Source organism: Bos grunniens, chromosome 5 (assembly GCF_055505025.1).
Source record: "Bos grunniens cultivar Pamir isolate PY7600 chromosome 5, Bosgru_T2T1.0, whole genome shotgun sequence".
Lineage (NCBI taxonomy): Eukaryota > Metazoa > Chordata > Mammalia > Artiodactyla > Bovidae > Bos > Bos grunniens.
Genome location: NC_141169.1, coordinates 31,350,578 through 31,376,366, shown reverse-complemented (window position 1 = coordinate 31,376,366; position 25,789 = coordinate 31,350,578). Strand labels below are relative to the sequence as shown.

Here is a 25,789-nt window from a genome sequence, read left to right as displayed (position 1 = left end):
TAGTCCAAAACTTTCTTTCACCATGTTGGTTGTCGCCTACAATTACAGTATTAGAATTCTGTCTTCTGAAGTTATTGGCTCATATTAAAATAAGAAAATCCTCTGAGAGTTAAAGTTCAGGTATATAATAGAGTGAATAAATGTATCAGGCTGTTCCGATGTGATATTCAGCTGAAAATAAGTTTGGAGAGAAGAAAGTAAAGAACGAGGTCTAGTATAGTAGGAAACTGCTTGGAGAGAACAGACATCTTTTTAGAACCCAGGGCAGAGAAAGTGTGATGGCACGAGACACTTGCCAAGGAGATGAGGCACAGGAAAATCGGCTTATAAGCCCCACGATGCATTTGGAGTAGTCACTATTTTATCTGTTGAGTTGCATGAGACCAGCAGTCAACCAGATTTTAGTTGTGCATTAGATATAAATTCTCAAAGAACTAGGAATTTAACTATTATGCTTGTCAAAACTTAAGAGTAGCATGGATGTTATCTAATGGTATTCTTCACCTTTTTAAAAAATCAGCTTTTAAAGTTGAAGTACAGTTGATTTACATCTAATGATAATTTTTAGATATGTATTTTATATTTTGTAATATACTAGGACAATTTAAAATTAAAAAGCAAGTTGCTGTGTAAAATATGTATAAACTACAGTCAATAGTTATTCTTTCTTCTCAATGTACTGAATAGATGAAAAATTTCTGGACACCTGAATAGAAAACACAAGACTGAGCTCATTTAAGACAGGGAATACTTTATTCAAACCCATCGGAGAAACGGATAGCTTGGGTCTGTAACAAAGCATCATGTTTTAAAGCATAGGTCAGTAATTGTATATGAGCGTATACACTGCAACATACAAATTAACTGATCAGACCACAACTTTTCAATGTTTGAAACAGAATAAGCTTCCCTGTAAAAGCAGCACCTTTGTGACATTTTAACTTTAGTATTCCTCTCCTTCTTCTTCTCCTTCTCCTTCCACAGAATCCACACCAACCTCCTCATAATCCTTCTCAAGGGCAGCCATGTCCTCACGGGCCTCAGAAAACTCTCCTTCCTCCATGCCCTCACCCACGTACCAGTGAACAAAGGCACGCTTGGCATACATCAGGTCAAACTTGTGGTCCAGGCGAGCCCAGGCCTCAGCAATGGCTGTGGTGTTGCTTAGCATGCACACAGCTCGCTGTACTTTGGCCAGGTCGCCACCAGGTACCACAGTGGGAGGCTGGTAGTTAATGCCAACCTTGAAGCCAGTGGGGCACCAGTCCACAAACTGGATGGTACGCTTGGTCTTGATGGTGGCAATGGCAGCATTGACATCTTTGGGAACCACATCACCACGGTACAACAGGCAGCAGGCCATGTATTTCCCATGGCGAGGGTCACATTTCACCATCTGGTTGGCTGGCTCAAAGCAAGCATTGGTGATCTCTGCTACAGAAAGCTGTTCATGGTAGGCTTTCTCAGCAGAGATGACAGGGGCGTATGTGGCCAGAGGGAAGTGGATGCGGGGATAGGGCACCAGGTTGGTCTGGAACTCTGTCAGATCCACATTCAGGGCGCCATCAAACCTCAGGGAAGCAGTGATGGAGGACACAATTTGACCTATCAGCCTATTCAGGTTAGTATATGTCGGGCGCTCAATGTCGAGGTTTCTACGACAGATGTCATAGATGGCCTCATTGTCTACCATGAAGGCACAATCAGAGTGCTCCAGGGTGGTGTGGGTGGTGAGGATGGAGTTGTAGGGCTCAACGACAGCTGTGGAAACCTGGGGGGCTGGGTAAATGGAGAACTCCAGCTTGGACTTCTTGCCATAATCGACTGAGAGGCGTTCCATCAGCAGGGAGGTGAACCCAGAACCAGTTCCCCCACCAAAGCTGTGGAAAACCAAGAAGCCCTGAAGACCTGTGCACTGGTCAGCCTGAAAAAAGAGGAATAGAAAAAACATAGTTATTGCTCTTTGTGATGTCATCATAGTAAAGATTTTCACTTTTCACATTAATTCCAAAGAATGAGATTGCATTTGGACAGAAACTTTTAAAATGTAGACCTTTCTTAAACTACTCAGCATTTCTTTATTAAAAATATCTTCGTGAATATTTATCAAATGACATCAAATAGTACATATTTTAATTGAACTTTAAAACTATAAAGGAATAATTAACCTTACTCTTTATTGCATTTCAGTTGTTTTTGAAAAAAAAAGAGCATATTTCAAATCTCTCAGGTTCATTAATTTACTTTATTCTTTTTTTTTTTTAATTTACTTTATTCTTGAGAATAAATGTACCAGTTTCCGAATTCGGTCCAAGACGAGGTCAATGATCTCCTTGCCAATGGTGTAGTGACCCCGGGCATAGTTATTGGCGGCATCTTCTTTGCCTGTGATGAGCTGCTCAGGGTGGAAGAGCTGGCGGTAGGTGCCAGTGCGAACCTCATCTGGAAAAGGAAAATGAAGCAGCCACCCATCATTAACAACCCACACAAGTCTGCTCCACCCCAGGCTATCAGTGGAGCCCACAGGACACACCTCCTGTCCCAGACCCCCAGGATTCTCACTGAAGCTACTGAGGTCAACTCACCAATGACTGTGGGTTCCAGGTCTACAAACACTGCCCTGGGCACATGCTTGCCAGCCCCTGTCTCACTGAAGAAGGTGTTGAAGGAGTCGTCTCCTCCCCCAATAGTCTTGTCACTTGGCATCTGGCCATCGGGCTGAATGCCGTGTTCCAGGCAGTAGAGCTCCCAGCAGGCATTGCCGATCTGGACACCAGCCTGGCCAACGTGGATGGAGATGCACTCACGCTGTGGGAAGGAAAAGAGAAAAATTGTCAAATTAGTTATATTAGCATTTTCAATTTTCAATAAATTTCCAAACAATTTCTAGTAATATACAAGTATTCTTCAAATTTATTTAAGGTCATATCCCTAACATAATAGAAACAGTTAAAGAAAAGCACTTGCTACAAATGCTGCAGATGGGTGTGGTCTGAATAATAAGGCTGCACAGTTAAGCACATGGTGCAAGCCAATTGTTCCAACAGCCATACTCGAATAGATTTTTCATATTTAAAAAAGTCAAGCACAAAATTTTTGTAAAATGAATTAAATTCAATCACTAGTTAATTGGAATCATTATTACTGCCTCCTTCACCTTTAAAGATGAACATTTTTTCTGATAGGACTTGGTATTTCTATATGGACATTGTACTGCAGATGAGGCTAGAAGCCACACCCTTCTGCAGTCTATCTGCAGAATCCATCAGTATTAGGGGATAGAAGCTAAACAAGGACTGTCTCTTGCATTGCTGCATTTGCTGTGCCTGGTGCCAGCCTGTACTATCTGCTACATTATTTAACAGAGCAAGCTCTATTTCCAGCAACTGCCTACATGATCTCATTGTGCTATCTGCCAGTTTTCCTCTTCTGACCCAGCCTGGGACCATATGCCTAAATTGAAATGAATTAAAGAAGATGCACTAGAACAAAAGACAGCTACACAAGAGTGTAAGTCTTCTTTGCAGCATTTTCATTATTTAAAAAAGTTTTCCCAGAGTCTTCTCCACTGCAAAAAACTGAAAAGTTATTAGTATCTTTAAAACAACAGTTCCTAAACTAGAAATAAATAGAACATGAAAAGCTACCAAGCTTAAAGCCCAGTGAAAGAATAATGAAATATTTATATAAAACAACAAAATAATGTTTTCATTCTGAAATTTCGTACCCACCACAGAATACTCATACTCATTACATTCAGTAGAGAGTGTCCCCTCCGTAGCCTTTACGGTACAACTTCCTTTGTCTGTCCATTGTCTAGTCACTGACAAACGGGGGCTGGGCGGCGCGGGGCGGGGAGCGGGGAAGGGCGTTTCCCTGGGTCCTCCACATTAGAGCACCCTGGCTCACAAAATCGGCTTTTTCTCTCGCTGAATGTGCGATCGAGACAGACACACACAGGAGTCAGCCAGGGCGGGGCGGCCCCAGACCAGACATTAAAGGGCTTGTCATGTGAATTGTGACTTCGCTCCTCAAGGGAAAAAAAAAAAAATTAATCTAAGTTTTGACAGTGAATGAAAAACCTTTTACCGCCTACGGTTCTGCAAAGATGAAAGGCTTGTTAAAAGTCTTTCTGACAGAGGAGGCTTAGTGAGGACGAACCCCGCCCAGCGGCTCCAAGGCCAGAGAAGCAGAAACAAACAACTCCGCCCCTGCGCCGCCTCGACGCCGGCCGCCACAGAAACTAACCATTTTCCCTGTTAATACATGGGTGTCTTTCTAAAACACCAACGAACTGGCGAGGGATCCTTTTTTTTTTTAATACTAACCTCAGGCTCCGCTTTGTCCCTTTCCTTCTCTCCCCGAGTCTTCTTCCCAGCTACACCCACCGACCCACGTCTTTTCGGTCGACGACGCCTCTCCCTGTCCCCGGGGAACAACGCGAGGAAAGGCCTCTCCGAGTCACACGACTATCGTGCGCACACGGGAGCCGAGCAGGCGACGCCAAGACCGCCCTGCCTGCTCCAGCCCCTTTCGTGACCGACAGATGGGCTGCTGCATGCGGCTGCCAGGGGCTCGGATAACAAAACCTCCCTAGGCGCCGCCTTTGTTCCCCCTCACGGCTCAGCCGCGCCCTGGACTCAGTCGTGGCGGGGCTCCTGCACCCCGCACTGCGGCGGGGAGCCCGGCCGCAGACAAAGCTAAACCTCGCAAATAAAGTGTAAAGCTACTCTTACCCAAACGAGTTGTAAAGGACAAAGGTTTTAAGATTTTCCAAGGAGACCCTGGGGAGGCTGAACCCACCCAGCGTCACAAAGAGCCGGAGGAGACACTCTTACCATAGTTGCTGTTTTGCGGCTGCCGAGCAGATGGCGGAGAGAAGAGGTTGTTACTTCTTACAGCGCGACTCTTAGGCGGTCGATGTAAGAGAACCTGCGGCACATGGGCGTCTGCGGCTCCCTATATACAACTCGGTCACCATGGGGATGGGCTGGGGCCTTTTCCTGTTGGTCCAGACCCCTCAATCTGCCCAGAGGAGCCACGACAGAAGAGTGGTGATTGGTGCATGCGACATGGGATGAGGTAATCTCTCCCCCACCCCTTTTCCCCTAGCATCCATAGACTGCTTGCATCCTTCAGACAAAGAGACCGAGCAAAACAGTCAGCCGAGCATCCATTACGGGGTGGGGTTGGGAAGGGGTGGGGGGAGGGAGAGAAAGAGAACTGGAGTTGGGTGATTTTATATTGTTTAAACCTCAAACTGCAGTTAAAATCATCAATGTAAAGACTTTCCTCCCAACATTTAATCGCAGAACTTGAGATGAAATATTTTAATGGAAAATTACTTTCAGCTTCTCCCTCAAAGTGTACTAAACCCACATTCGGTGAAGATTCAGTATCTCTAATGCTTTAAAAATAAAGTAGAAGAGAAGATGGGAATGATGCTTAAAATGGCTTGGGTAAATGTGTTTTTTTTTTAATTAAAAAACTATTCAATAACCATCCAAAATGGTTTCTCAGGTTCAAGTAATTTTTTTTCAGACCTTCTTTTGCCACCCTCTCCCTAAAAGCTAAACAAAAACAGTAGATGAAAAGAACAATCATACTAACTATGGAAGCACACAAATAGTTCTAACATGAAGATAATTCAGATCTAATGAACATACCATACTTACTCTACTAGAAATATTCCAGAAGTCTATGTTAATATATTTTATGTCGTGTATTGTTCCTTAAAATGAATCATCTTTTCTAATATAGAATTGAGAAAATACAAGGAGAGAGAATTATGTTTAGACGCTAGTACTACCTGTGCATGCAGTTATATTGTGCATTGTTCTGTCTTCTGGAAAGAGAAAAATTACTGGGACACCACATTAGAAAGGAAGAGAGTTGTATAGTGTAAAAAAGAAGACCATTTTGTAATATTGTCTCCTCCCATGGACAGCTGTGTAGATGTCACCTCAATAACTGCATTTTTTTTTTTTTAATGTAAATCTTATGTGAATTCAGTAAATTCTCCTCCTCTAAGATTGGGCTTCTAACTGTGGGAATTGTAGCCAGCCTCATACAGCTGCTATTCAATTAGAGACTCTGGTGGTTGCTCAATTGCCTCTTGGGACAAAAGGCTTTGCTTAAGGAAGTGGACTGCAGTAACATTCTTTTGCTACTCAGAAAGCTTCCATTATCAACAAAGATGTACAATGCAGAATATGACTCTGGACTGGGTACATTTGACATTGCTAATGAAATTTCAGAGGTAAAGAAGTTTGCTGTGGCCCCCGAAGTTGGCAGATGATTTTTCCTTTTGGTTTTTAGCAAGAGATTTTCAGGATCTGCAGCACCATTTATAGTGCTCTGCAGAATCCATTCATTCCTGCTGGGCTGGCAGGCAGTGCTTTGGCGTGGGAGGGAGGGACTTGAGACAGCTGCTGCAGGTTGTGGTGTGACAGTGGCAGCCATGGATTTTTCTAGGCTGCCAGCCCCAGCTCTGCTTTACTTGTTCAAATTTGCTGCAGTAGTGTTCTCTAGGAAAAAACAAGACCCGACACAAATAGTTTTACCTATTTCTTGCATATTTTATAGGAAAAATAGTCTTTATTATCTTATCTTTATACACCCTTTTTGCAAATAGAAGTATATTTCAGTAAAGAGACACAGGATTAAGGATGACTTGAAGCTTTTTTTTGAACCCAGAGATACACTTAACAAAAATAGGAATTAAATGTCATAGGGAAGTATAAGGATTAATAAGTAGCTCATTGAAAATACTTCTTTCAAAAATTTAATAATGAAATAAATCACACACTTTTGGACCATGATACAGTATAAAAATCTCCTTTTTTGGAATGAGAGACACTGTTTTGAATTTGATTTTCTTTACAGTATAGAAGAAATATGTCATTTCCTCAACAGCCTCCGTTCTTTATGCAATTTACAGAGGATTCAATAAAAGAGGGGTGGGTTCATGCAATTGATTCTTTGTAATTCTATCTCAGAACCATTCATGAAATGTGGCTTTTTTTCCCCCTCTCCTTGGCCATAAGTAACAGTAAGATCTAGGTCAGAAATCAAATATATGAACACCATTAATCTTAAATATATAAATGGAAGATGAGGGGAAATAATAATCTATTATTTTTGTTCCTCATTATCTGGCTTAATAGCATGCAAACTATGGGAAACAAAAAAAACCATTTTTTTACTAGATCATTTTTTATATTTACTGTCAACTTTAACTTACATCAGCATGCATGTATAAATATTCTACTAATGTATTATTTCTTGTCGACAGTAAAATTAGCATAAAACATTTTTCTTTCATAGTATTTTTGGAATTTAAATTATTTATTTGATGGTCTGTATCTTTCCTCTATTACAATGTGAATCCGAGTCCTTGACAAATTGCCTAGCATATGGTAGACATTATATACATGTTTGTTGAATTAAATGAATGATTTCTTTCTGTGCATATTTTCATTAACTTTTCATGGTTAGTAGTTTAGAGGTATTTAATAAACCATTTTCCTTTTTTATTTCATAAGCATTTACTCACTGTCTACAATAAGCCTTGGATCATCCTATATATCTTAGAGAATTCAGAGGTAGTAGAAAGGTCTCTTTTCTCTAGATTCTTCCAATTAAAGAAATAAAACAAGTACATGTATATAAGTTTGAGAATGGCATGTGTTTCTGTGTGTGTATGGGGAGGAGACTTGTAGAATCCATTGAATGGCCCCAAATATCATAACTTCTATAGGAAACAAGGGAGTTATTTATCACTTCTTTTTCCTACTTTTTTTTTTTCTTTTCTACTTCTCACCTCCTATTTAACCCTAAATACATTTCAGTCTGGATTCTGCTCCCACCACTCCTTGAAACCAAATGCCCTCTCTGTTGCTAAATCCACTGGACACTTTTGGGTTCCTGTTGACCTGTGATAAGCTTTCTCACAGTTGACTGTTATCTGTTTCTTGAGACACTTTGTGTACCTTTGGCTTCAAAATTCTCTTATTTTCTGGGTTTCCCTCCTACATTTTTTTGTTTCTTCTCAGTTTCTGATTCTTCTTCTTTTAATCTTTAAATATTGGAACTCCTCAAGGTTTGGTCCTAGACTTTTTCCTCATTTTATACTGTGGATCCTACTCTGGTGGATGGTAAGTGTGTTCATTCCCAAGACTGCAGATCCTTTCTGTGCGCAGATGACTTCTTGACATCTCCTTTTAGATCCTGATCTTATAGTAAACTTCCAGTCTCTAGCCAGGTTTCTCACATATATACCAAATTGAACTAGTTCAGTTCAATTCAGTCGCTCAGTCATGTCCAACTCTTTGTGACCCCACGAATCGCAGCATGCCAGGCCTCCCTATCCATCACCAACTCCCGGAGTTCACTCAAACTCATGTCCATTGAGTCGGTGATACCATCCAGCCATCTCATCCTCTGTCGTGCCCTTCTCCTCCTGCCCCTAATCCCTCCCAGCATCAGGGTCTTTTCCAGTGAGTCAACTCTTTGCATAAGGTGGCCAAAGTATTGGAGTTTCAGCTTTAGGATCAGTCCTTCCAATGAACATTCAGGACTGATCTCCTTTAGGATGGACTGGTTGGATCTCCTTACAGTCCAAGGACTCTCAAGAGTCTTCTCTAACACCACAGTTCAAAAGCATCAATTCTTTGGCGCTCAGCTTTCTTCACAGTCCAACTCTCCCATCCATACATGACCACTGGAAAAACCATAGTCCAGTCAAAGCCTTGACTGGATGGACCTTTGTTGGCAAAGTAATGTCTCTGCTTTTGAATATGCTATCTAGGTTGGTCATAACTTTCCTTCCAAGGAGCAAGCGTCTTTTAATTTCATGGCTGCAGTCACCATCTGCAGTGATTTTGGAGCCCAAAAAAATAAAGTCTAACACTGTTTCCACTGTTTCCCCATCTATTTCCCATGAAGTGATGGGACCAGATGCCGTGATCTTCATTTTCTGAATGTTGAGCTTTAAGCCAACTTTTTCACTCTCCACTTTCACTTTGATCAAGAAGCTTTTTAGTTCCTCTTCCCTTTCTGCCATAAGGGTGGTGTCATCTGCATATCTGAGGTTATTTATATTTCTCCCAGCAATCTTGATTCCAGCTTGTGTTTCTTCCAGTCCAGCGTTTCCCTCCCATCAGATCAGATCAGTTGCTCAGTCATGTCCGACTCTTTGCGACTCCATGAATCGCAGCACGCCAGGCCTCCCTGTCCATCACCAACTCCCAGAGTTCACTGAGACTCACGTCCATCGAGTCAGTGATGCCATCCAGCCATCTCATCCTCTGTCGTCCCCTTCTCTTGTCCCCAATCCCTCCCAGCATCAGAGTCTTTTCCAATGAGTCAACTCTTCGCATGAGGTGGCCAAAGTACTGGAGTTTCAGCTTCAGCAACATTCCTTCCAAAGAGATCCCAGGGCTGATCTCCTTCAGAATGGACTGGTTGGATCTCCTTGCAGTCCAAGGGACTCTCAAGAGTCTTCTCCAACACCACAGTTCAAAAGCATCAATTCTTAAGCACTCAGCCTTCTTCACAGTCCAACTCTCACATCCATACATGACCACAGGAAAAACCATACCTTGACTAGATGGACCTTTGTTGGCAAAGTAATGTCTCTGCTTTTGAATTATGCTATCTAGGTTGGTCATAACTTTCCTTCCAAGGAGTAAGCATCTTTTAATTTCATGGCTGCAGTCACCATCTGTAGTGATTTTGGAGCCCAGAAAAATAAAGTCTGACACTGTCTCCACTGTTTCCCCATCTATTTCCCATGAAGTGGTGGGACCAGATGCCATGATCTTCATTTTCTGAATGTTGAGCTTTAAGCCAACTTTTTCACTCTCCACTTTCACTTTCATCAAGAGGCTTTTGAGTTCCTCTTCACTTTCTGCCATAAGGGTGGTGTCATCTGCATATCTGAGGTTATTTATATTTCTCCCAGCAATCTTGATTCCAGCTTGTGTTTCTTCCAGTCCAGTGTTTCTCATGATGTACTCTGCATATAAGTTAAATAAACAGGGTGACAATATACAGCCTTGATGAACTCCTTTTCCTATTTGGAACTAGTCTGTTGTTCCATGTCCAGTTCTAACTGTTGCTTCCTGACCTGCATACAGATTTCTCAAGAGGCAGGTCAGGTGGTCTGGTATTCCCATCTCTTTCAGAATTTTCCACAGTTTATTGTGATCCACACAGTCAAAGGCTTTGGCATAGTCAATAAAGCAGATATAGATGTTTTTCTGAAACTCTGTTGCTTTTTCCATGATCCAGCGGCTGTTGGCAATTTGATCTCTGGTTCCTCTGCCTTTCTAAAACCGGCTTGAACATCAGAAAGTTCACGGTTCACATATTGCTGAAGCCTGGCTTGGAGACTTTTGAGCATTACTTTACTAGCGTGTGAGATGAGTGCAATTGTGCGATAGTTTGAGCATTCTTTGGCATTGCCTTTCTTTGGGATTGGAATGAAAACTGACATTTTCCAGTCCTGTGGCCACTGCTGAGTTTTCCAAATTTGCTGGCATATTGACTGCAGCACTTTCACAGCATCATCTTTCAGGATTTGGAATAGCTCAACTGGAATTCCATCACCTGCACTAGCTTTGTTCATAGTGATGCTTTCTAAGGCCCACTTGACTTCACATTTCAGGATGTCTGGCTCTAGGTGAGTGATCACACCATCGTGATTATCTGGGTCGTGAAGATCTTTTTTGTACAGTTCTTCTGTGTATTCTTGCCACCTCGTCTTAATATCTTCTGCTTCTGTTAGGTCCATACCATTTCTGTCTTTATCGAGCTCATCTTTGCATGAAATGTTCCTTTGGTATCTCTGATTTTCTTGAAGAGATCCCTAGTCTTTCCCATTCTGTTGTTTTCCTCTATTTCTTTGCATTGGTCGCTGAAGAAGGCTTTCTTATCTCTTCTTGCTATTCTTTGGAACTCTGCATTCAGATGCTTATATCTTTCCTTTTCTCCTTTGCTTTTTGCTTCTCTTCTTTTCACAGCTATTTGTAAGGCCTCCCCAGACAGCCATTTTGCTTTTTTGCATTTCTTTTCTATGGGAATGGTCTTGATCCCTGTCTCCTGTACAATGTCACAAACCTCATTCCATAGATCATCAGGCACTCTATCTATCAGATCTAGGCCCTTAAATCTATTTCTCACTTCCACTGTATAATCATAGGGGATTTAATTTAGGTCATACCTGAATGGTCTAGTGGTTTTCCCTACTTTCTTCAATTTAAGTCTGAATTTGGCAATAAGGAGTTCATGGTCTGAGCCACAGTCAGCTCCTGGTCTTGTTTTTGCTGACTGTATAGAGCTTCTCCATCTTTGGCTGCAAAGAATATAATCAATCTGATTTCAGTGTTGACCATCTGGTGATGTCCATGTATAGAGTCTTCTCTTGTGTTGTTGGAAAAGGGTGTTTGTTATGACCAATGCATTTTCTTGGCAAAACTCTATTAGTCTTTGCCCTGCTTCATTCCGTATTCCAAGGCCAAATTTGCCTGTTACTCCAGGTGTTTCTTGACTGCCTACTTTTGCATTCCAGTCCCCAATTATGAAAAGGACATCTTTTTTGGGTGTTAGTTCTAAAAGGTCTTGTAGGTCTTCATAGAACCATTCAACTTCAGCTTCTTCAGCGTTACTGGTTGGGGCATAGACTTGGATTACTGTGATATTTGCCTTGGAAACGAACAGAGATCATTCTGTCGTTTTTGAGATTGCATCCAAGTACTGCATTTCGGACTCTTTTGTTGACCATGATGGCCACTACGTTTCTTCTGAGGGATTCCTGCCCGCAGTAGTAGATATAATGGTCATCTGAGTTAAATTCACCCATTCCAGTCCATTTCAGTTCGCTGATTCCTAGAATGTCGACATTCACTCTTGCCATCTCTTGTTTGACCACTTCCAGTTTGCCTTGATTCATGGACCTGACATTCCAGGTTCCTATGCAATATTGCTCTTTACAGCATCGGACCTTGCTTCTATCACTAGTCACATCCATAGCTGGGTATTGTTTTTGCTTTGGCTCCATCCCTTCATTCTTTCTGGAGTTATTTCTCCACTGATCTCCAGTAGCATATTGGGCACCTACTGACCTGGGGAGTTTCTCTTTCAGTATCCTATCATTTTGCCTTTTCATACTGTTCATGGGATTCTCAAGGCAAGAATACTGAAGTGGTTTGCCATTCCCTTCTCCAGTGGATCACATTCTGTCAAATCTCTCCACCATGACCCACCCATCTTGGGTTGCCCCACGGGCATGGCTTAGTTTCATTGAGTTAAACAAGGCTGTGGTCCTAGTGTGATTAGATTGACTAGTTTTCTCTAAGTATGGTTTCAGTGTGTTTGCCCTCGTATGTCCTCTTGCAACACCTACCATCTTACTTGGGTTTCTCTTACCTTGGGCGTGGGGTATCTCTTCACGGCTGGTCCAGCAAAGCGCAGCCATTGCTCCTTACCTTGGACGAGCGGTATCTCCTCACCGCCGCCCTTCCTTACCTTCAATGTGGGATAGCTCCTCTAGGCCCTCCTGCGCCCGCCCGCGCAGCCCCTGGCTTCTTGGACGTGGGGTTGCTCCTCCCCGCCTCCGCCCTTGGCCTCGGGCTTGGGGCATGGGGTATCTCCTCCCGGCCGCCGCCCCTGACCTCGGACGCGGGGTAACTCCTCTCGTCGCCACCCCTGGCCTCGGGCCTGGGTTGCTCCTCCCGGCCGCTGCCCCTGACCTCGGACACGGGGTAGCTCCTCTCGACCGTTCCTGCACCGTCGCAGTCTGGTACTCTCGGCCGTTGCCCCTGACCTGGACGTGGGGTAACTCCTCTTGGCCGCCGCCCTTCGGGCATGGGGTCCTCCCGGCTTCTGCCCCTGACCTCGGATGTGGGGTGGCTCCTCTCGGCCGCGCTATGGCGCGCCTGGCGCAGCCACCTGCGCCTATAGAATAAGTTAAATCCTGGTAAGTCTATCTCCTAGATATGTCTCAAATATTATTCTTTTCTCTGCATCTCTATTGCCTCCACTCTAATAAGCATATCATCTCTTGCCCAGACAACCTCAGTGCCCTTCTAGATTTCCTCTACATTCACTCCTATTGCTGTCTAGTTCCATCTCCACACAACAGCTGGAGTGGTCTTCTTGTGATACATATCACTGATAATGTCACGTGTACAGTTGTAGTCTGTTAACATACTACACCTATGTAGTATGTTAACAGTACAAACTCATGAGTTCATAAAGATATCCCTATCTTTATGCAAAAGGAAAAAAAAGATAAAAGTGAACTAAAAATAATGTTATCTTTGCACCATTGGAGATAACGAGGACACCAACTCCATTCTCTATACATTGGCATATAGTCAAAGAATTGAGCATTTGTCTTGCATTGCCTGTATTTCAAGGTAACCAGATGATCCTCATTAACTAGAGAAAATCATTCTTTATATCATTTACAATGCCAGCTTGTAAATATATAATAGAGTTAGAATAATCACCCTTTACATCCTCTAGCAAAATAGTTTGTTCAGGAAAAGAGTATCAGTAGATGAAAAATAAAATATTGATGGGGAGTGTTTTAATAGAAGTATAGGCCGTTGCCATCTGAACTCCTTAGTCAATCATAGCATTACTAACAGTGAGACAGTCACACCTTGTGAACCTAAAATGTGGTCCCATAGGAAGTACACAGCACCACTGGTGAAGTGATCTATCAGAAGCAATTGTGCTGAATCTAATTAAGCCTTTAGAGCCCACTTCTGTTTATAGGAAATATAGGAGCTACAGGAACAAGTCAGTTGATAACTCAAGAAGGAAAACATAGACAACTGCAGAGTGTAGGACATTCTACAGGACAAATTATCTTGTTTTTGCAACAAATCAATGGTGGAATGGGTGGAAAAGGTGAGAAAGGGGGACAGCTCTAGATTAGAAGAGTTTTTGGAGGCTAACTACTAAATATAACAACAGATGTTTGGATCCTGATTCAAATAAACCAAATGTAAAACATGATGGAGATAACCAGGGAATATGGACTAGTTATTATATAATAGCAACAAATTATTATTAATTTTATTAAGTGTGATAATGGTAGTATGATTATGCAATAAATTTTCTATAACTTTTAGAGATGCATGCAGAAGAGTAGTAGGTTAAATACATAAGGTCTAAGATTTGCTTTAAAATACTTCAGCAAATAAAAAGGAAAAGCATGATAGATAAGAGATTGTAGCAAAAATCTTGATAGGTACTGAATTTTAGTAAGGGGTATAAGGAGTTCATTATATTTTTCTCTACTTTTGCATACATTTGAAAATTTCTTAAAAGATTTCTAAAGAATATATAAAAAGAGGAAATTATGGATGCTGAAAACAAATTTTATCTATATTTATTCTTTACTGCTTTGAATGGAAAATTACAGAAATTTCAGAGAGGAAAAAGTCTTTATATTATGATCTATGGTTTATCATGGAAACCTTTTTTTGGAATAGTGGCTTTTAACTGAATGGGATAGTAGTAGAGTGAGTACTTAAATAATATTTAAGGAAAATAATATTAGCAAAGACATAATATGATGATGATATGGGACCTATATAAGGGAGGGCAAATAAATTTACTTGATTAGGGCATGCAAGAGAATTGTGGGTGATGTGTTATATAGGGAGAGTGGAGCTAGTTAATGAAGCATTTTGAACCCCAGTCTGAAGAAGGAGTTTGGGTTGAGTTCACACACATGGACAACGTGAAGCTTTTGTATTCTCATAGAAAGGAATGAAGGGAAGGGAACAACATTTCTGTAAAATTAATCTGACAGGTTAGTGGAGTAGGGAAAGAGATTGCAGATAAGTGGGCCAATAAGAAGGTTATTGTAATAATCTAAGCAGAACGTGTTAAACCATTGTAATCATCATGGGAATGGGTAGAAAGGAATAGTAGAAGAGACCACCCAAAGGATGAATCCTGGTGATGATTGATTGGACATGAGGTAGAAAGGAAAGAGTCAACATTAACCCTTGAAGTTTTCAACTTGGAGAAGAGAATGAAATGCTAGTTGTGCTCTTTACAGAAACGGGGAAGTTGAAAAGGAATGCCTGTTTAAGTAGGAAATGTGTTTGTGTATGTTTTTAAAATATTTATCTATTTTATTTTGGTTGAGCCAAGTCTTAGTTATGTAATGCAGGATCTTGTAGTTGCAGCATGTGGGATCTAGTTCCCTGAGCAGGGATCCAACCTGGGTCCTCTGCTTTGGGAGCACAGAGTCTTAGCCTCTGGACCACCAGGGACATCCCTATATATGTGTTTTGAGGAGGGCGTTGAGGGTGCGTGTGTACTCAGTCACTTCAGTTGTGTCTGACTCTTTGTGACCCCATGGACTGTAGACTGCCAGACTCCTCTGTCGATGGGATTTTCCAGGCAAGAATACTGGAATGGATTGCCATGCCCTCCTCCAGGGGATATTCCTGGCCCAGGGATTGAACCCACCTCTCCTGAGTCTTCTGTATTGCAAGTGGATTCTTTACTGCTGAGTCACTGGGAAAGCCTATTGAGGGCAGGACCCATCAGTCAATGTGATCTTACAAGTTGAATGTTACTGTTTAAGGTGGTAGGTGAATCAAGTGGAGAAATCATAGAGGCCACAGGGAATCTGCAGTTGGCACTGCTCAGGGAAAGGTCAGCATTAGAGGGGTGACAATGTATATTTGGGTACTCTTGCCTGGAGAATCCCATGGACGGAGGGGCCTGGTAGGCTGCAGTCCATGGGGTCGCTAGGAGTTGGATATGACTGAGCGACTTCACTTTCACATTTCACTTTCATGCATTGGAGAAGGAAATGGCAACCCACTCCAGTATTCTTGCCTGGAGAATCCCAGGGACAGAGGACCTGTTGGGCTGCCGTCTATGGGGTTGTACAGAGTCGGACACGACTGACTCAACTTAGCAGCAGAAGCAATGTATATTTGGAACCTAATGACAACAGTATTATGTGCCAGCAGTATGGTATAAGTAGAATTCTCCAAGTGTAACCCAGAATTTCAAGTTATGCTGCTAAACAGGCAACACAATTCAGGTACAGTTATGTTCACCAGGTGAAAAGACTTCCTTTTTTATTCTTTGATATGAGAACTTTTTATTGAAGAATAACATACATACATAAATTTTCATCATGTCTGAGTCTTTGCAACCCGGTGGTCTGTCCATGGAATTCTCCAGGCAAGAATACTGCAGTGGGTTGCCATCCCTTCTCCAGGGGATCTTCCCAACTTGAGGACTGAACACGGGTCTCCTGCATTGCAGGCGGATTCTTTACATTGTTTTCATTTCTATGTAATGCCCCATTGTATGATTATACCATAACTTACTTCTATTATACCATAATTCACATTTATTTCCCAATGTTAATGGATATCTGCTTAGTTTCCAATTTTTTTGCTAATACAAATGGCGTTGCTATTAGCATTCTTGTACACATGTTTGGGTGAATATATTTACAAATTTTTGCTGCTGTATACCTAGGAATGGAATTGTAGGGTGATAATATATGTTCACTTTAGTAGAAAAACGCTAATTTTTCCAGAGTGGTTGTGATTATGTACATTCCCACCAGCAGTATGGGAGAGTTAGTCCTCATCCTGTTTCACTGTAGCCATTTAGTGAGAGTTTATCATGTATCTATCACATAATGGATTGGAAACATTTGAGATGAAAGACAAGGAGACTAATTTGTAGCTCATACCATAAAGAATCTACCTGCAATGCAAGAGATCTCGGTTTGATCCCTTGGTTGGGAAGATCCCCTGGAGAGAAGGGTATGGCAACCCACTCGTGTATTCTTGCCTGGAGAATCCCATGGACAGAGGAGCCTGGCGGGCTGCAGCCCATGGGGTCACAAAGAGTTGGACATGACTGAGCGACTAACACTTTCACTTGGAATCATCCAGGCTTTAGGATGAAAGCCATGGGGATAGAAGGAATGATCTGCATTGCAAGAAAAGTGATACATGTGAGGTTGACTTACCAAATTTGGGAATAGACTTAAATTAAAAACAGTAAAGGACTTTGAGAGAAAGAAGTGTCAGAAAAGGAAACACTGATGCAGTGGCCAAGAAGGAGAAAAAGCTGGACATTGATGTTACAGAGACAAAGGAAGGACCACATCAGGATAGAGTGCTGAGTAGCCTCAAATACTGGATTTGGCTACCAGGAAATGAGTATGTAGCAAGGGCTTGATACAAAAGACAAAACGTGCTTTCTGGCCAGAGTTCAAGGTCCTGAGGATGGAAACTATGTTGAGTGCTGTGAGAGAGGTCAGTGCAGGAGCTTTCAGACACAAAGAAGTGTGTCACATTTCCCCACTTCATCCTGCTGTGGTGTGCCCTGTCTCACACCAGGTCATCACTGCCTCTGCATCCTTTGTGAAATGAAAATACCTGTCACCTCATGCTGCCTCCCTCATGCAGGTTAAAAAAAATTTATTTTTTTTTTTTCTATTTCTTTTTTTTTCTCATTTTAATAATGTTTTTATTAGGCTTAGAGACATCTTGGTGTGCCGCATAAACTTTTTGTGTGGTGTGTGTGTGACTCAAACTTTCATTTATTTATTTATTTTTTACTTTACAAACTATTTCTTTATTATTTTTGGCTGTGCTGAATCTTCATTGTGGTGCGCAGAGTTCTCATTGCATTGGTTTCCTTGTTGCAGAGCACAGGCTCTAGATGCTCAGGCTTCAGTGGTTGTGATACATTTGCTCAGTAGTTGTGGCACATGAGCTTAGTTGCCCCACAACATGTGGGATCTTCCCAGACCAAGGACAGAACCCATGTCCCTTGAACTGACAGGCAGATTCCTAAACTCCTGGACCACCAGGGAAGTCCTCCTCAGGCAAATTTGACTGTAAATGGAGAAATTCAAACAAGTACGTTTCCCTTAAATTCTACAACAAAAACACACCTCAAATTTTAATTTAAGCAAGGAGATGAACATGATTATGCTGACATGTTGAATTTACATTTATCTTTATTTTCAGGTTCAGCACTGATCAATATATTGAATGAATTGACTCTTACTAAGTATGGCCTTTAACGGAATATCTACTGCATCCCCCTTGGCCAGATCTTAATGTTAAAAGTTTAGGTAAGAATATGACCCCACATCTGAATTCAGAATTTTATTGAAAGCTTAACATTCACCTTTTCAACCTCTTGTCAACAAATGCACTATTACTAAATAATAGTTTTTTCTGGATAACAATGGTAAGAATTATCTGTGGTGATTCTGGTAACTGAGTTTCGTCTATTTTGGGGAGGACTTTTGTGTGTATGGCAGAGATAAATAAATATTAATGAATTTCTGTTCCAGAAGTAAAACTTATAACATAATAACATAATAAGTACATGTACTCCATAATATGAAAAATATACCTCTGGTATTGTAATGCAGTGCTTTGAGGTCACTCACTGATGTTCAGTTATTTACTGAACCATTTTTTTAAACATAATATTTATGTACTGAGATACAAATTTTAATTTGTAATTTTGCTGTGGTACCTTGAAGAGGTGGTTTCCCCACATCTACGAATGAAATCTGACATTTGGAAAAAGGGACAAAACTTGGAAGAGGCTCAAAGGCATCCTGAGAAGAGAAGGAGAAGGAAGTATAAAAGACAGTGGATAATCTCAGTTTTCCATGAAACACAATTTATAATTTAGTTGCATTTCATTAACCCCAATTACATATGCTCACAAGAATGCACATTGAACTGCCTCAGTCCTGCCCCTCCTTTCATTCAAAGCAGATGGAAATTAGGTGGCAGACTGGGAACGTTGCCATGGTGTACTGGCTTCAGGGATTTAATAGCAATCAAAAGAAGCTCCAGGGTCCCTTCCCCCAGTCATCCAAGTGTGTGTTTCTCTTTTCCTCTCAAGTCCTTGTCTTAATTAACTCCATGTAATGGATAAATCAGGATGAGATTGATTTACTAGTGAGAAAAATTTTTTACTGCCTCCATAAGTGTTTATAGATGCATTGATATTGTTAGAAGTAAAATACTGATGAATTATAACTGGTTCATTTTTATGTAGAGCTAGCCACACAGAGAGTAAGAATTTATTTTTTAAGTATTAAAAAATAAGTATTATTTTTAAGTAATATTTTTTAAGTATTGTACAATATGCCCCCAACTTTGAGATTTATTTTTCTTATTTGTTTTTATCCCCCTGGATAATATGCAGGCATCTCAAATTCAATATATCTAAATGAAATTAATTATTTTTCTCCATTATCCTCCTCAGTATTCTATACTCTCAATTGTTCCATATTCTCAATATCAAGTTCATTGTCACCATCCTTCCAGTTGATCAAATTAGTTGAAAATAATAATAACCTCATATAATATCTACTATGTGTCAGGCTCTGTCCTTAGCACTTTATGTATGTTATTAACTGATTTAAGTTAATCCAAACTAATCACTAAATTCTGTCAATTATATTTCAAAATTGTCTTAATATTTGCAGAATGAAGAAATGACTGATTTAAAACTTGACCAATTTTATTAGCCAAGGGGCCTAGTTCAAAGGGAGGATGTGGCAGAATATTTAGGACTTGGTCTTTGAATTTTCCTCTTTAAGCATTACATGTATAAATCCAAGAGCGAGAATAGTAGAAGCTAACCCTTTGTAGCATATGGAAATCATCCCCTGCATCAGTGTTTCCTGATGTTCTGAAGTAACTAGGGTGCTAGTTCCTGAACTGAAGAATCTGATGCAGCAGGTCTAATTCAATAAATAATAACCTCTTATAATTAATAATTTACCATTTGAAACTAAAGGGTTTTAATGCTTTGCGGTAGTGTGATTCAGTTCTTTCTAAATTTTGATAGCTCCTGGATAAATTGACAGAGAATTACTCTTCAGACAGTTAATCCTGAAAAACACAATCCTCAATGATGTCCAGCTGAAAAAGGTTTTGGGAAACATTTCCCCATCTTCCTTTAGATTTAAAAAGCAATTATACATATGCAGAAGAGAGGAAAGGCTACATTTTTCTTCATCTGATCAGCCTGAAAGATCATTTCTCCATTCCCCTTAAACACTGATTATGCATGTGTTGAAGAGAAAGGATTAGAAAATGCTGCAGGTTTGGGGGTTTTTTTCATCTGCTTATAAGAACAGCAATCTTTTATTCTTGTATGTAGATTATAAGATGTAGAGATATACTCAAGATATCATGGCCTTAAATAAGATCCTCCTCATGGTAAGAGTATCTCTGCATTTTGTATATTTTAGTAAATGAGCCCAGGATTAATATTTTTAAATGATTTCAATATTTTTAGGTATGTAAGAGAGACTTCATTCTCACCCTTCATGTTACTAAGCAACGTATTATACAGTTGCTAGGAGACAGGCTGGCAAGCTTTGGGGTAGTTCAGTTTTCCCTTATCACCTTGCAAACCACATGATTATACACTAGAGAGTTTTACAGCCTTAGAGAAAAGAAAGAAAAGTTAATGGCCCATGGAAAGGATGGAAAAAGAGATCAGGATGAAGAAACAGAATAAAGAAAACAGCAAGGTATTTGAGAAGAATATGTGAACTTGGCTGAGGAAGGCTATTATGCAATTTCCTTGAATGAGTCATGAAAAAACCTTAAATTGCTCATATTCTTTGTCTTTCTATCTTTTCTAAAAACAAATGAGACAGTAAACTGGAGAAGAAGATCTTTCAAATATTATTCCTGAATATTTTCAGAAAGGTGGATATCAATTGTAACTCTTACAGAAGACTGACAGTTACAAACACATTAAACAAGTCATACATTATTTAAAATTCCAAAGTCAGATATACAACACTATTTCCTTCCATTTCTCCCTCAAAATAGTAAAAAAAAAAAAAAAAAAAAGATAATACTGAGAGGGAGATTATAATATAAATATTCTTAGACAAACTTAGAAACAAGGTGGTCATTTAGGCTCCTGGCGGTATATATTTCTGTACAGAATTAAACAGATCTAATATAAAGAGGGGAAAGAAGAAGCTATTGTGCTCTACTTTGAGGACTCTGTTGTATCTGAAATAAGAAACCAGGCTCTAGGTTTCATTGTGCGCATGTGAAAGGTTGAGTCTTTGTGTCTCTGTGGTATTTACTGTTGCTGGCAACCAGGAAGCTCCCTAGCGATTGTTGCTAGGTCCTCAGTGCCTCTGTTTGCCTGAAACCTCAATCAATGCCAAAAAGACCAGAGATAGAAATCATTGCACAGATTCCAGTGCCTGTTGTCCCCAGTGATCCTGCTGCAAACAGTCCCTCTTGTGTTCAGTGAAAATCAGTATAAAATGGAGACCTCACACAAAGAATTCATCCTCAGCTTCCTCTTCATGACTGCTAGTGCTCTCAGTGCAGAGCACTAAAGCACACTGGGGCATGGTTTAATTAAAATACGTTTATATTCTGGTGTCACCAGCTTTGACTAAATATGTAATGAAGAGACTGAGACAGGGAATGCAGACAAGAATGATTTTGATAGATTTAGGTGACTTCCTGCTCTGAGGTAGGATGGTCCCTTTAATGTTTGCTGACAGTATGACACCGTAGTGCCCACAGAAGCCGTGGTACAAACGATGGCACCATTCTAAATCGAAATCTGGAAGATTCTGACAAAGATCCATGCCAGCTATATTCAGCATCTTGTAAGAATGTGTGTGTGTATCTGAATCACTTTGCTGTACACCTGAAACATTGTAAATCAACTATACTTTAATTAAAACAAAAAAAGATCCATGTCAGCATCATCCCCAGAATAACTGACATCTTCTCTTGAAATTAACCATCAGCTCTTAGATGAACCTCACAGTCAATACATCCGACTTGCTCAAGGCATCCTGTACAGATGCAGGCTTTAAATTTTCTTTTCCGTGCAACTCCTGCCCAGTCATAGACAGTTTTAGCTCTGAATTTACCTGGAAACAATTATAAATCTGGGGTGAGATTTATTATGATGCTAAGACATAGTATCTACTTAAATAGTATTGTGTCTACTACATCAGGCATCTAGCTTCCAAAAGTAGGACTGAGATTTATTTATTATTGTTATTAGTACTAATTTTTGAGCACCTAATCAAGGCTAAGTACTTTATATGTATTATCTAACTTAATCCTTAAAGTAATTCTAAGAGGTAGATACAGTTATATTCCCTTTTTTCCTCAGTTGAGGAAGCTGAAGTTCAGAAAAATTAAATAATATGTTCAAGGTCTCTCACAGCTAATAAATGGCAAAATGATAATTCACACCGGGACCTATTCTGCTCCAGTGTTTGGCTCTGAACTACTGTTCTATGTTTTCATTTAATAGCGAATGCTTTTTTTAATGGGAATAAATTGTGGTGGTTCAGTTGATAAAGAATTCGCCTGCAATGCAGTCGACCTGGTTTGATCCCTGGGTTGGGAAGATCCCCTGGAGAAGGGCATGGCAACCCACCCCAGTATTCTGGCCTGGAGAATCCCATGGACAGAGGAGCCTGGTGGGCTGCAGTCCATGGGATCACAAAGAGTTGGACGTGACTGAGCAACTAAGCACAGCCCAGCACATCATTGTGTCAGGGTGAAGGATGTAGGCTCTGGAATTCTTCTGTCCCCTTGTAGGGTAGTTGAAACTCGAATGTCTGCTCCCTCTGTGGTTGGCTTTGTCATAATGGCTCTTCCAGGACAGTCCTCCAGAACCCTGAACTTCTCTATCCTTGCATTTCCCCACATCTAGGTTATTCAATATGTAATAACACCTAGAGGGATCTTTCGATGGATGGTTCAGAGGGAGCTCTGCAGTCCTAGTCCAGTTAAGCTGCCAGTTCTTTTTCAGTGTGAGGCAGACTTGCCCCTACAGCCTTCCTGCATTCATCTGATTGCGTATTCTCATTTCCTTATCTAATAAGAACAGGAGATCATTTTTAGGGGCTGTTTGGTCTGAATTCTAATTTAGAAAAGAAAACTTTTCAAAAGAACAATCTGGAGAGCTGTAACATTTTACATTATTCAAAGAGTGGTTCAGTGTCTTGGAGTCACATTGTCTCCATTATTCACATTCCAGAATAAATATTTCCTTTCTCTTTGCAGGACCAAGGAGTCCATTGATTTGATACTTCAAAACAAAGAAACATTTGATGATTTAAAAATATTTTATCTAAAAAACCTTTCATTCTTCCATAGGCAAAAAGGCATGAAACAGTTACGTGCAGGTGGTGGTGTCTGCTTGTAAAGGCTCATGAGAACTGACTGTATACACCTGTTCCCACAGTTCTGCATTCAGTGATTCACATTGGTAGCTTGAAATTGGTCATAAGGGAACCATTTATATCATGGAAATCGGCCAGCACTACAAATCAGGGCTTTTTTCCCACTCTGAGAGCTAGTTGTTAAACATTTACTAGAAAACCACTAAGAGAAGTTCTCAAAGAGCAGTGCATCAGCTGTTCAACTTCGGTGAAACCTAGCAATCCTTGTGTTACTGGCATTATGTTGCTGGACTTCCCCTATATTGTATAAATGAAGGAAGTCCTCAACTCAGTGATGTGCACAGTACAGGTTTTAAGTGAGGGCATACAGCTTGTGCCCTTCAATCACAATACTTGGTAGAGGAAATTCCATGGCAGTCCAGTGGTTAGGACTCCCGCTTTCACCGCGATGGCTGAGTTCAGTCCCTGATTGGGGAACTAAGATCCCACAAGCTGTGCAGTGTGGCCAAAAAAAGAAAAGGGCTTCCCTGGTGGTCCTGTGGTTAGAAATCCACCTGCCAATGCAAGGGACGCAGATTCAATCTCTGCTCTGGGAAGATTCTGAGATGATTGCCCAGAGAGTCTTTATTGAAATCTATAAATGACAGGCCTAGTCTATAGATGATTGGCCCATGTGTGAGAAGCCTATGACCTGACTTAAAATGGTACATGTTAGAAACATGGAATTTTAAAATCCTGATTTCCATTACTAAATGATGTGAGAATATTTATAATAATGGCTAACATTTCTTAATTTATTACTCTGTGCCAGATTCTGTTCTAGATGCTTTTTGTATTAACTCATTTATTCCTCTTTATAACTCTGACAGAGAGAGAGTATAAGTATGCCTGCCCATTTACAGATGACCGAACTGAGACACAAAATATTTATAAGTTGCTGAAAGTCACCAAGTTAATATTAGAGCCAGAGTTCAAACCCAAGAAGTCTGAGTTCTAATCCTTTATAGGCCTTCTGGTATGTTTTTTATGTTAGATATAGATCAAGATTAACATTTAGGTTTAAAAGAACATATGGAATACACTAGTTCAGTGTTTTCAACCTTTGACCATCAATCCATTGTAAAAAATACATTTTGCATTCATATTATATATCCAAAACAGAATAATATGCTTGCTATGCATAATATCATCTAGTGTTTTCTACCTAAAATTCTATTCTACTTCACTTTTTGAATGCTGGTCACAATTCACTAAATTGATTTCTTGACTTACTAACGGATAGTAAACCTACTCTTTGAAATTCACTGAACCAGAATTTTGTATATGTGGCTCCATGCCATGGCTAAGTTTGCTACTGGTATCTTTTTTAAAATGGAATCTACAGTATTCTCATTCCCTTTCCAGTTACCCTATGGTCTAGTATTAATAGCAAAGTCACTTGAAGATGAACACATGATTTTAAAAGATCCAAGAGGTAATAAAATCCAAGATTGTAAGTTTGACAAACTATTCCCAAAACGTTTAGGAGGTCAGAGAATCCTAGAATAGAATGTGATGAAAGAATTTAGCTGTGTGACAAACGTATGAACCAACCTCTCTGAAAAGGATGGGGAGAAAAGGTGCTGACCTCAGTAACTTTGGAAATGGATGGAGTCTGTATGACTGAAAGTGAAAGGAATTGTACATAATAAGTACTGTACTCTAGTCAATAAAGATGCTTCCCTCAAGGGTACAGATAAACAATTCTGAAACCAGTGTACATCCATACTGGAACTGAACAATCAAGTAAATGGATGGAGGATGGTGAGAGTAAGATTTCTTTCTTGGAGTTGGAAGTTACAGAAAAGCAAGAAGAAGCAGCTAAATGATCCATGTGATAATGGATTAGAGTTGGGGACATCAGTGTGAACCAATTTTTAGCTTGATATAGATATAATGGTTATATATAGAAATATTAATAAATATGTCCATGTGTATATATAAAGGTTAGTATACATACATGTATTTTCTTTCTGTTAGCTGAGAGTGCCTAGAAGCAATGACACACCCCAATAGCAGCAAGCACCCCTATCTTGTATTTCTAATAACATTCTCCAGTAAAAGGAACCAGAGCTCTTTGGAGAAATGGCTGATTCTAACACTAGGGCAAGAAATATACAAGATGATCCTAGAGCATCTTGTAGTGCCAGAAAGTAGTGAAGTGTTCAAGAAACCTGCAATGGTAGAATTATATCAGAGGGACACAGGTGCCAACTGAAAGAGCTCAATGCCCCAAACTGGAGCAACTTGAGCACAAATAAATAAAGCTATATTGGATTAAAACTCAAGATATAAAATCAGTATCTATGAGTACATAGTGTTATAAATAAATAAATAATTGAATGAATGGAGGAGTATAAACAGAGTTGTCATGCAGAAGAATTCCAAATAATTTATATAGATACTCCCCCTTTAAGGAGAAGGAACATACCTTACTCCATAAGTATGGGTTGTGCATAATTACTTCCAAAGAGTACAGTATGAAGAGGGAGGAGAGGAGTAACTTTAAAGTGG

The 25,789-nt window shown here is 40.3% G+C and overlaps 2 protein-coding genes across 8 annotated transcripts in view; one reads left to right on the top strand and one right to left on the bottom strand.

The window, feature by feature from the left end:
• Positions 1-731: 731 nt before the first annotated feature.
• On the bottom strand, positions 732-4,936 carry LOC147371659 (tubulin alpha-1A chain). Of its 2 annotated transcripts, none has more exons than XM_086399627.1 (4): positions 4,329-4,936; positions 2,586-2,808; positions 2,294-2,442; positions 732-1,924 (listed from the first exon to the last, which is right to left on the bottom strand). In XM_086399627.1, the coding sequence occupies exons 2-4, from the start codon at positions 2,704-2,706 to the stop codon at positions 944-946; spliced, it is 1,251 nt and encodes a 416-aa protein (XP_086255753.1). In that variant the 5' UTR covers positions 2,707-2,808; positions 4,329-4,936; the 3' UTR covers positions 732-943. The 2 variants fall into 2 exon arrangements, with proteins under 2 accessions (XP_086255753.1, XP_086255752.1); XM_086399626.1 differs by having other exon boundaries at positions 4,839-4,936.
• Positions 4,637-25,789, top strand: part of LOC147371657 (tubulin alpha-1C chain) — a 91,432-nt gene continuing 70,279 nt past the window's right edge. For 3 of the 6 annotated variants that reach the window (XM_086399637.1, XM_086399635.1, XM_086399634.1), the window contains exons 1-2: positions 4,637-5,082; positions 18,042-18,148. The gene's annotated coding sequence lies outside the window, so the exon portion shown is untranslated. Of the gene's footprint in view, positions 5,083-18,041; positions 18,149-25,789 lie in introns of those variants that run through there. The other 3 variants (XM_086399636.1, XM_086399638.1, XM_086399639.1) reach the window with 2 other exon arrangements.

What these genes read in the sequence shown, in the direction of transcription:
- LOC147371659 (XM_086399626.1), bottom strand. An exon ending in CCTGGAACCCACAGTCATTG is followed by an intron (nt 2,443 to 2,585) that starts GTGAGTTGACCT and finishes TTCCTTTTCCAG; the next exon opens with ATGAGGTTCGCACTGGCACC. An exon ending in TGGACCGAATTCGGAAACTG is followed by an intron (nt 1,925 to 2,293) that starts GTACATTTATTC and finishes CTCTTTTTTCAG; the next exon opens with GCTGACCAGTGCACAGGTCT.